Here is a 12,402-nt window from a genome sequence, read left to right as displayed (position 1 = left end):
AAGTCAGAAGCATTAACTCTCTTTCTCTCTCCACAGCTGCTGCTAAACCTGCTGAGTTTTTCCAGTGATTAGCAAAATAAGAGAAGGTGAGTAAGGAAGATCTCGTCAACGTGTGGTCAATATCTGTAATGCGCTGCCTGAATCACTGGGCCTCTTTAAAAATAGGGGTCATTCTCTCAGAGGGTAATGGAATTCTTTTCCTCAAAGGCAGTGGAAGCAGAGTCTTTGAAGTCTTTGAATATTTTTAAGGCGGAGCTAGACATGGAGATGAAAAGTTATCCAGGTAGCAAGAATGTGGGATTGAGGGTACAATCATATCAGCCATGATCTTATTGAAAGGCAGGCTCAAGAGCTGAGTGACATATTCCTGACCCTAACTCATATGTTTGTATGTTCATATAAGAGTGTGGTGGAGGCAGGTTCAATTTAAACATTCAACAGCAATTAGACTGCTATCTAAAAAGAAAGAATGTGCAGCGATGCGGGGAGAAGGCAGGAAGAACAGTAAAAGGAGATTGCTGTCTTGGAGAGCTGAGAAAGACACAATGGGCTGAATGTCTCCTTCTGTTCTGTAACAATGCTGTGATTTGGCCTATCATGTTTGTGTCCCACGTTAATCCCTTTTTCCTGCCTCTTCCACATCACCCAGCAAATTTAAAATATTTTTCAAATTTTCTTTTGAAAGTTATGATTGTATGTGCCTTTAGAATCCTTTCAGACAGTGCATTCCCCATCACCGCACACTCACTCACACACTCACTCCTCACCCACTCCTCACTCACACACACTCACTCACACCCACTCCTCACTCACACACACTCACTCACACTCACTCCTCACTCACACACACTCACTCACTCACACTCACTCCTCACTCACTCACACTCACTCCTCACACACTCACTCACTCACACTCACTCCTCACCCACACACACTCACTCCTCACCCACTCCTCACTCACACACACTCACTCACACTCACTCCTCACTCACACTCACTCACTCACACTCACTCCTCACTCACACACACTCACTCACTCACACTCACTCCTCACTCACACACACTCACTCACTCACACTCACTCCTCACTCACTCACACTCACTCCTCACACACTCACTCACTCACACTCACTCCTCACCCACACACACTCACTCCTCACCCACTCCTCACTCACACACACTCACTCACACTCACTCACTCACACTCACTCCTCACTCACACACACTCACTCACTCACACTCACTCCTCACTCACTCACACTCACTCCTCACACACTCACTCACTCACACTCACTCCTCACCCACACACACTCACTCCTCACCCACTCCTCACTCACACACACTCACTCACACTCACTCCTCACTCACACACACTCACTCACACTCACTCCTCACACACTCACTCACTCTCACTCACTCACACTCACTCACTCACACTCACTCACACTCACTCCTCACCCACACACACTCACTCCTCACCCACTCCTCACTGACACACACTCACTCCTCACTCACACTCACTCACACACACTCATTCACTCACACTCGCTCACTCCTCACCCACTCCTCACTCACACACACTCACTCCTCACCCACTCCTCACTCACACACACTCACTCCTCACACACACTCACTCCTCACTCACACTCACTCACACACACTCACTCACTCCTCACTCACTCCTCACCCACTCCTCACTCACACACTCACTCCTCAAAAACACACACTCACTCCTCACTCACAAACACTCACTCACACACACTCACTCCTCACCCACTCCTCACTCACACACACTCACTCCTCAAAAACACACACACTCACTCCTCACTCACATACACTCACTCCTCACCCACTCCTCACTCACACACACTCACTCCTCAAAAACACACACACTCACTCCTCACTCACATACACTCACTCACACACACTCACTCCTCATCCACTCCTCACTCACACACACTCACTCCTCACTCACACACACTCACTCACACACACATACTCACTCCTCACCCACTCCTCACTCACACACACTCACTCCTCACCCACTCCTCACTCACACACACTCACTCCTCACTCACATACACTCACTCACACACACTCACTCCTCATCCACTCCTCACTCACACACACTCACTCCTCACCCACTCCTCACTCACACACACTCACCCCTCACTCACATACACTCACACACACACACTCACTCACACACACTCACTCCTCACCCACTCCTCACTCACATACACTCACTCCTCACTCACACACACTCACTCACACACACTCACTCCTCACCCACTCCTCACTCACACACACTCACTCCTCACTCACACACACTCACTCACACACACTCACTCCTCACCCACTCCTCACTCACACACACTCACTCCTCACTCACACACACTCACTCACACACACTCACTCCTCACCCACTCTTCACACACAACACTCACTCACACACACTCACACACACCCTCACTCCTCACCCACTCCTCACTCACACACACTCACTCCTCACTCACACACACTCACACACACACTCACTCACACACACTCACTCCTCACTCACACACACTCACTCACACACACTCACTCCCACACACTCACTCCTCACCCACTCCTCACTCACACACACTCACTCACACACACTCACTCACACACACTCACTCACACACACTCACTCACACACTCTTCACTCACACACACTCACTCCTCACTCACACACACTCACTTACACACCCACTCCTCACTCACACACTCACTCACACACTAACTCACACATTCACTCCTCACTCACACACTCACTCCTCACTCACACACTCACTCCTCACTCACACACTCACTCCTCACTCACACACACTCACTCCTCACTCACACGCAGTCACTCACTCCTCACTCACACACACTCACTCCCACACACTCACTCTTCACCCACTCCTCACTCACACACACACTCACTCACACACTCTTCACTCACACACACTCACTCCTCACTCACACACACTCACTCACTCACTCACACACACTCACTCACACACACTCACACACTCTTCACTCACACACACTCACTGCTCACTCACACACACTCACTCACACACTCATACACACTCACTCCCACACACTTACTCCTCACCCACTCCTCACTCACATACACTCACTCACACACACTCACTCCTCACTCACACACACTCACACACACTCACTCCTCACTCACTCCTCACTCACACACACTCACTCACACACACTCACTCCTCACTCACACACACTCACTCACACACACTCACTCCTCACTCACTCCTCACTCACACACACTCACTCACATACACTCACTCACACACCCACTCCTCACTCACACACACTCACTCCTCACTCACACACACTCACTCATGCACACTCACTCCTCACTCACACACACCCACTCACACACTCACTCCTCACTCACACTCACTCCTCACTCACTCCTCACTCACACGCAGTCACTCACACACCCACTCCTCACTCACACACACCCACTCACACACTCACTCCTCACTCACAATCACTCCTCACTCACACGCAGTCACTCACACACTCACTCCTCACTCACACATACACTCCTCACTCACTCCTCACTCACACACACTCACTCCCACACACTCACTCCTCACCCACTCCTCACTCACACACACACACTCAAACACACACTCCTCACTCACACACACTCACTCCTCACTCACACACACTCACTCCTCACTCACACACACTCACTCACACACTCTTCACTCACACATACTCACTGCTCACTCACACTCACTCCTCACTCACACGCAGTCACTCACTCCTCATTCACACATTCACTCCTCACTCACTCATTCACTCCTCACTCACTCATTCACTCCTCACTCACTCCTCACTCACACACACTCACTTACACACCCACTCCTCACACACTCACTCACTCCTCACTCACACACACACACACACACACACACACCCACTCACACACACTCACTCCTCACTCACACACATTCACTCACACACTCACTCACACACTCACTCCTCACTCACACACACTCACTCCTCACTCACACACACTCACTCCTCACTCACACACACTCACTCCCACACACTCACTCCTCACCCACTCCTCACTCACACACACCCACTCACACACACTCACTCCTCACTCACACACATTCACTCACACTCACTCACACACTCACTCCTCACCCACTCCTCACTCACACACACTCACTCCTCACTCACACACACTCACTGACGCACTCACTCCTCACTCACACGCAGTCACTCACTCCTCACTCACACATACACTCCTCACTCACTCACTCACACACACACACTCACTCCTCACACACACACATTCACTCACGCACTCACTCCTCCCTCACACACTCACTCCTCCCTCACACACACTCACTCACACACTCACTCCTCACTCACACACACTCACTCACGCACTCATTCCTCCCTCACACACACTCACTCCTCCCTCACACACACTCACACACTCACTCCTCACTCACTCCTCACACACACACACTCACTCCTCACTCACACACACTCACACACACACTCACACAGTCACTCCTCACTCACACACACTCACATACTCGCTCCTCACTCATACACACACACACTCACTCCTCACACACACACACTCATTCACACACTCACTCCTCACTCACACACATTCACTCACACACTCACTCCCCACACACTCACTCCTCACCCACACACACTCACTCACACTCTCAGTCACATACTACTCACTCACACACACACACTCACTACTTACTCACACACTCACTACTCACTCCTCACTCATTCGCTCACACTCACTACTCTTTCTCACTCTCTCTCTCTCACTCAACTCACTCACTCACTCAACTCACTTACTCACACTCACTCATACACTTACTCACACTCACTTATACACTCACTCACACTCACTCACTCACAGTCACACACTCTCTATTTTAAATTGGGAAGCAGCTACTCACTATATACACAATCAAATCCGAATTTCAAACACTAAAATTAAATCTCCACTTCAACATTTAAAAAGGGGAACCAACTCATTTAAATCATCTTCTCTTTCTGTTTCCATCTCCAGTAAATACAAGGGTGAAACTTCATCTTGTTAATTTCCTACTTTACAAGTTAATACACTTTGTAAGTACTTCATTGGCTCAAAAGCACTTGGAGATGTCTGCTGGTCTTCAAATGTGATACAACAAGTATGTAAATGGTAAAAGGGTAATTAGGGTGAGAATAGGCACCCCTTAAAGATCAAAGAGACCGTCCATATGTGGAGCCCCAGGAGATGGGTGAGATCCTAAATGAATATTTCTCATCAGTGTTTACCACATGCAAGCTAGGGAACGTGAGGGAGTAAATAGCCTCGAAAACATCCACATTACGGAAGAGGAGATGCTGGAGGTCTTAAAATGCATGATGATAGATAAGTCCCCAGGCCCTGATCAAGTGCATCCCAGGATATTGTGGGAAGCTGGGGAAGAAATTGCGGGGCCCCAGCAAAGATATTTGTACCTTCCACAGCCACAGGTGAGGTGCTGGAAGACTGGAGGAAGGTAAATGTTGTGCCGTTATTTAATAAAGGAGGCAGGGAAAAGCCAGGGAACTACAGACCAGTGAGCCTAACATCAGCAGAGGGTAAGTTGTTGGAGGGGATTCTGAGGGACAGGATCCACATGCATTTGGAAAAGCAAGGGATAGTCAGCACGGCTTTGTGCATTGTGAATTACAAACTTGATAGAGTTTTTTGAGGAGGTGACCAAGAAAATAGATGAGGACAGTGCAATGGACATTGTCTACATGGACTTTAGCATGTGCCTGGTAGACTGGTCAGTAAGGTTAGATCACATGGGATTCAGGGGAAACTAGCCAATTGGACACAAAATTGCCTTGCTGGTAGGAGACAAAGGGCGGTGGTATGGATTATTTTTCAGGCTGGAGGCCTGTGACCAGCGGTGTGCCACAGGGATCCATGCTGGGTCCACTGTTGTTTATCATTTATATTAATGATTTGGATGAGAATATAGGAAGCATGGCTAATAAGTCTGGAGATGATGCCAAAATTGGTAGTGTAGTGGACTGTGAAGAAAATTATCTTAGACTACAACAGGATTTTGGTCAACTGAACCCATGGGCCAAGATAGAGTAGATGGAGTTTAATACAGATAAATGCAAGTTGTTGCATTTTGATAAAATAAACCAAGGCAGGACTTGCACAGTCAATGGTAGGGCCCTGGGTGTATTGTCAAACAGAGAAACCTAGGGGCACAGATACGTAGTTCCTTGAAAGTGGCATCACAGCTAGACAGGGCAGTGAAAAAGGCATTTGGCACACTTGCCTTCAACAGTCAGAGCACTGGGTACAGGAATTGGAACGATGTGTTACAACTGTACAAGACATTGGTAAGGCCACATTTGGAGTACTGTGTACAATTCTGATCACCCTACTATAGGAAGGATGTTATTAAACTGGAAGAGATGCAAAAAAGATCTATAAGGAATGGAAGGTTTGAATTATGAGGAGAGGCTCGATAGGCAGGGACTTTTTCCCTGAAGTGTATGAGGATGAGGGGTGACCTTATAGAGGTTTATAAAATCATGAGGAGCATAGATAAGGCGAACAGCCAAGGCCTTTTCCCCATGGTAGGAGAGTCCAAAACTAGAGGGCATAAGTTCAAGGTGAGAGGACAAAGATTTAAAGGGGACCTGAAGAGAAGGTACGCATATGGAATGAGCTGCCAGAGGAGGTGGTAGAAGTGGATACAATTACAACATTTAAAAGACATTTGGACAGGTACATGGATGGGAACAATTTAGAGGGATATGGGCTAAATGCAGGCAAATGGGACTAGTTTAGTTTAAGAAACTGGGTCGTATGGATGTGTTGGGCCACAGGGCCTGTTTCTGTGCTGCATATCTCAGTGACCTTATGGCCAGAAGTTTACACCCCAACCACCACAGGAATCAGAGCGGCAAGGGGTGGAGTATGGAAAGGTTTGTTGACCTTGGGTGGGACTTTACACTTTTGGGATAAGCAAGACCATAAAATCCTGCCCATGGGCCCGATTTTACCATTGCCTTGCACCCGTTTTCAGGTAAAGTCGGGTGTGAGGCGAATAGCACCATCCACACCCGCTTCCGTGCTGCCACCCCCCCACCACTTTACCAATGTCCGAAAATGGCCACGATTGGGACCATGCCCAAAATGGGCGTGAATTTAAAAGCATTTGCATAAATTCACATAGACTTATTGGGCTGCACAGCCAACATTACAGGTACTTCCCACTTTATCACCGTGTTCACCAATCTGGAATCGGTGCAACAGACATCCTCTATACAAGTCCAATCCTCTATACAAGTCCAATCCTCTATACAAGTCCTATCCTCTATACAAGTCCTATCCTCTATACAAGTCCAATCCTCTATACAAGTCCAATCCTCTATACAAGTCCTATCCTCTATACAAGTCCTATCCTCTACACAAGTCCAATCCTCTATACAAGTCCTATCCTCTATACAAGTCCAATCCTCTATACAAGTCCTATCCTCTATACAAGTCCAAACCTCTATACAAGTCCAATCCTCTATACAAGTCCAATCCTCTATACAAGTCCAATCCTCTATACAAGTCCTATCCTCTATACAAGTCCAATCCTCTATAGAAGTCCAATCCTCTATACAAGTCCAATCCTCCATACAAGTCCTATCCTCTATACAAGTCCAATCCTCTATACAAGTCCTATCCTCTATACAAGTCCTATCCTCTATACAAGTCCTATCCTCTATACAAGTCCAATCCTCTATACAAGTCCTATCCTCTATACAAGTCCTATCCTCTATACAAGTCCAATCCTCTATACAAGTCCAATCCTCTATACAAGTCCAATCCTCTATACGTCCTATTCCAGTGCTCCATGACTGAGGATTAGTGAGGAGGTAAGTGCATAGTGTCCAAGGGCTCTCCACTGAGATCAGTGGGGGGATCCACTGCCACTCTGCCTGAGATCCAGTGGGGGGAAGGGGGATCTGCTGTCACTCTGCCTGATATCCAGTGGGGGGAGGGGGGATCTGCTGTCACTCTGCCTGAGATCCAGTGGGGGGAAGGGGAATCTGCTGTCACTCTGCCTGAGATCCAGTGGGGGGAAGGGGGATCTGCTGTCACTCTGCCTGAGATCCAGTGGGGGGCAAGGGGATCCGCTGCCACTCTGTCTGAGATCCAGCGGGGGGGCGGGGGGGGGGGGCGCAGGTGGGATCCACTGCCACTGCCTGATATCCAGTGGGGAGTGGGGAATCCGCTGTCACTCTGCCTGAAATCCAGTGGAGGCAGGAGATCCGCTGCCACTCTGCCTGAGATCCAGTGGGGGCAGGAGATCCGCTGCCTCTCTGCCTGAGATCCAGTGGGGTGGGGGGAGGAGGATCTGCTGCCTCTCTGCCTGAGATCCAGTGGGGGGCAAGGGGGATCTGCTGCCTCTCTGCCTGAGATCCAGTGGGGGGCAAGGGGGATCTGCTGCCTCTCTGCCTGAGATCCAGTGGGGGGGGGGGGGGAGGAGGATCTGCTGCCTCTCTGCCTGAGATCCAGTGGGGGGCAAGGGGGATCTGCTGCCACTCTGCCTGAGATCCAGTGGGGGGCAAGGGGGATCTGCTGCCTCTCTGCCTGAGATCCAGTGGGGGGCAAGGGGGATCTGCTGCCTCTCTGCCTGAGATCCAGTGGGGGGGGGGGAGGAGGATCTGCTGCCTCTCTGCCTGAGATCCAGTGGGGGGCAAGGGGGATCTGCTGCCTCTCTGCCTGAGATCCAGTGGGGGGGAGAGGGGATCTGCTGCCTCTCTGCCTGAGATCCAGTGGGGGGGGGAGGGGGGATCTGCTGCCTCTCTGCCTGAGATCCAGTGGGGGGCAAGGGGGATCTGCTGCCTCTCTGCCTGAGATCCAGTGGGGGGAGAGGGGATCTGCTGCCTCTCTGCCTGAGATCCAGTGGGGGGGGGGAGGGGGGATCTGCTGCCTCTCTGCCTGAGATCCAGTGGGGGGCAAGGGGGATCTGCTGCCTCTCTGCCTGAGATCCAGTGGGGGGCAAGGGGGATCTGCTGCCTCTCTGCCTGAGATCCAGTGGGGGGGGAGCAGGAGGATCTGCTGCCTCTCTGCCTGAGATCCAGTGGGGGGCAAGGGGGATCTGCTGCCACTCTGCCTGAGATCCAGTGGGGGGCAAGGGGGATCTGCTGCCTCTCTGCCTGAGATCCAGTGGGGGGGGAGCAGGAGGATCTGCTGCCTCTCTGCCTGAGATCCAGTGGGGGGCAAGGGGGATCTGCTGCCACTCTGCCTGAGATCCAGTGGGGGGGGGGGGGGAGAGGGGATCTGCTGCCTCTCTGCCTGAGATCCAGTGGGGGGGGAGGGGGGATCTGCTGCCACTCTGCCTGAGATCCAGTGGGGGGGAGGGGGGATCTGCTGCCTCTCTGCCTGAGATCCAGTGGGGGGGCGAGGGGATCTGTTGCCTCTCTGCTTGAGATCCAGTGGGGGGGAGGGGGGATCTGCTGCCTCTCTGCCTGAGATCCAGTCGGGGGGGGTGGGAAGCAGGCAGGGGCCCACGATTGGTCTGTGTGGTGGAGCGGGTGGGGAGGTAAGGGGGTCAGTAATGTTGTGAGGGTGGGGCAGTGTCCGTGGGGGCCAGGGGGAGGTGTTATCCAGCCTGGGAGGGATGTGGCAGAGAAGCAGCATTCTATCATTTTCTTTTGTACGTGTGCAGTTGGAGGTGCTGATCGGAGCTGCGGGATTTTGGGCTTGTTAAGCCCCGCCCACAGCTTCTGCAGCGTGATCCGGACTTGCTGATATTCTTACAGGCAGAATGTGTATGGGGGGCGCCTCAGAACGGGTTTAAAAGTTGGGTCTGAAACAGTCCCAGTTTCAACTTCGCCCTGCACTTAGAATCAAAATGGTAAAATAGGCCCTACGTCTCTAAATGCTCTTTATAAACTGGGCGGCACAGTGACACAGTGGTTAGCGCTGCTGCTTCACAACTCTAGTGACCTGGGTTCAATTCCCAGCTTGGGTCACTGTGTGGAGTTTGCACATTCTCCTCGTGTCTGCAAGGGTTTCCTCCAGGTGCTCCGATTTGCTAAAATTGCTCCTTAGTGTCCTGAGATTTGTAGGTTAGAGGCATGAGTGGGTAAAATATGTAGGGATAAGGGGATAGGGCCTGGGTGGAATTATATCCTCTTTCTGTACTGTCGGGTTTCTATGATTAAAAAAAGAAAGCCTTTTCATATTTTATTTAGAGTTGCACTGCCTCTAGCAGCCAGCAGATGGTAGCATTGTGCTGTGACTGGACACAGTTCCAGTGGCAAAGGCACAACTAAACCCCATTAAACGAATCATAGAAACCCGAAAGGGCAGGAGTAGGTCATTCAATCCATACAGCCTGCACTGACAACAATTCTACCCAGGCCCTATTCTCGTAACCCCACATATTTATCCTAAGGGTCAATTTAGCATGGTCAATCAGCTAACCTGCACATCTTTGGATGTTGGAAGAATCCTGAGCACTCGGAGGAAATCCACACAGACACGGGGAGGACATGCGGACTCCACACAGACAGTGACCCCAGTCTGGAATTGAACCTGGGTCCCTGGAGCTGTGAGGTGCAGTGCGAACCACTGTGCCATCGTGCAGCTCCAATCTAGATTTGATTCAAATTTTACCAATTGCCAGGGTGGGATTTGAATCCTTGCCCCCACATCATTAATCTGGGCCTCATGATTACATTACCACTACAACACAGTCTCTCCCCTGCGTCACTCCTTTAACAACACACTAACTGGTCACGGTGTTAGGCTATCAGAGTTCAGAATAGACAGGAGGCACATGTAGGCCTGATGTGTTTGGGTAACAGGGTTGCTTCCCTGCAGGAGAGCAGTGTCACCATTGGGCTGTAATACCAATATGTCACTTTTCATGGTGATTACCTGGTTCCATCCCAGACATTATCAGATTTATTGTAAGTCAGAGTTTATAGAAAAGGGGTTTAAATGAGTGAAGATATCCAGAAATTTAGTGAGATGTAATCTGTTGCTGTGGAGAGGTATCCTTACCCTCTTGATTAAGCCATCAGTCTGAACACTTACACAGTGAATAGCACTAATTTAGCTCCTTTGACCCTGTCACCAGTGGTGGTGACCATAATTGGACTGATGTTTGGATGTCTTTCTCCTCTCTCTAGATGAAGGATATCTTGTCTAAAGTTGGTTGTTGTATTGTCGGGCAGACTGCCGACCTGGTGCCAGCTGATAAGAAGCTTTATGCGATCAGGGATGTGACATCAACAGTGGACAGTCTACCTCTCATAGCAGGTTAGAGCGAGTGAGACACAGTAACGGGTTAGTGAGAGTGAGTCACACAGTAACGGGTTAGTGAGAGTGAGTCACACAGTAACGGGTTAGTGAGAGTGAGTCACACAGTAACGGGTTAGTGAGAGTGAGTCACACAGTAACGGGTTAGAGCGAGTGAGTCACACAGTAACGGGTTAGTGAGAGTGAGTCACACAGTAACGGGTTAGTGAGAGTGAGTCACACAGTAACGGGTTACAGCGAGTGAGTCACACAGTAACGGGTTAGTGAGAGTGAGTCACACGGTAACGAGTTAGTGAGAGTGAGTCACACAGTAACGGGTTAGAGCGAGTGAGTCACACACTAACGGGTTAGTGAGAGTGAGTCACACAGTAACGGGTTAGAGCGAGTGAGTCACACAGTAACGGGTTAGTGAGAGTGAGTCACACAGTAACGGGTTAGTGAGAGTGAGTCACACAGTAACGGGTTAGAGCGAGTGAGTCACACAGTAACGGGTTAGTGAGAGTGAGTCACACAGTAACGGGTTAGTGAGAGTGAGTCACACAGTAACGGGTTAGAGCGAGTGAGTCACACAGTAACGGGTTAGTGAGAGTGAGTCACACAGTAACGGGTTAGTGAGAGTGAGTCACACAGTAACGGGTTACAGCGAGTGAGTCACACAGTAACGGGTTAGTGAGAGTGAGTCACACGGTAACGAGTTAGTGAGAGTGAGTCACACAGTAACGGGTTAGAGCGAGTGAGTCACACACTAACGGGTTAGTGAGAGTGAGTCACACAGTAACGGGTTAGAGCGAGTGAGTCACACAGTAACGGGTTAGTGAGAGTGAGTCACACAGTAACGGGTTAGTGAGAGTGAGTCACACAGTAACGGGTTAGTGAGAGTGAGTCACACAGTAACGGGTTAGAGCGAGTGAGTCACACAGTAACGGGTTAGAGCGAGTGAGTCACACAGTAACGGGTTAGTGAGAGTGAGTCACACAGTAACGGGTTAGTGAGAGTGAGTCACACAGTAACGGTTAGTGAGAGTGAGTCACACAGTA

The 12,402-nt window shown here is 50.1% G+C and overlaps 1 protein-coding gene across 3 annotated transcripts in view; it reads left to right on the top strand.

Annotated features, from left to right (window-relative positions):
- The window catches only part of tymp (thymidine phosphorylase), a 46,502-nt gene that overhangs the window by 22,526 nt on the left and 11,574 nt on the right, over nt 1–12,402 (top strand). For all 3 annotated transcript variants that reach the window (XM_080207545.1, XM_080207546.1, XM_080207548.1), the window contains exon 5: nt 11,236–11,365. In XM_080207545.1, coding sequence (XP_080063671.1) covers nt 11,236–11,365 — 130 coding nt within the window. The remainder of the gene's footprint in view (nt 1–11,235; nt 11,366–12,402) is intronic.

Source organism: Carcharhinus amblyrhynchos, chromosome 19 (genome assembly GCF_965287045.1).
Source record: "Carcharhinus amblyrhynchos chromosome 19, sCarAmb.v2.hapA, whole genome shotgun sequence".
Lineage (NCBI taxonomy): Eukaryota > Metazoa > Chordata > Chondrichthyes > Carcharhiniformes > Carcharhinidae > Carcharhinus > Carcharhinus amblyrhynchos.
Note: the sequence above shows the minus strand (reverse complement) of the source record. Positions and strands in the feature narration are given on the sequence as shown.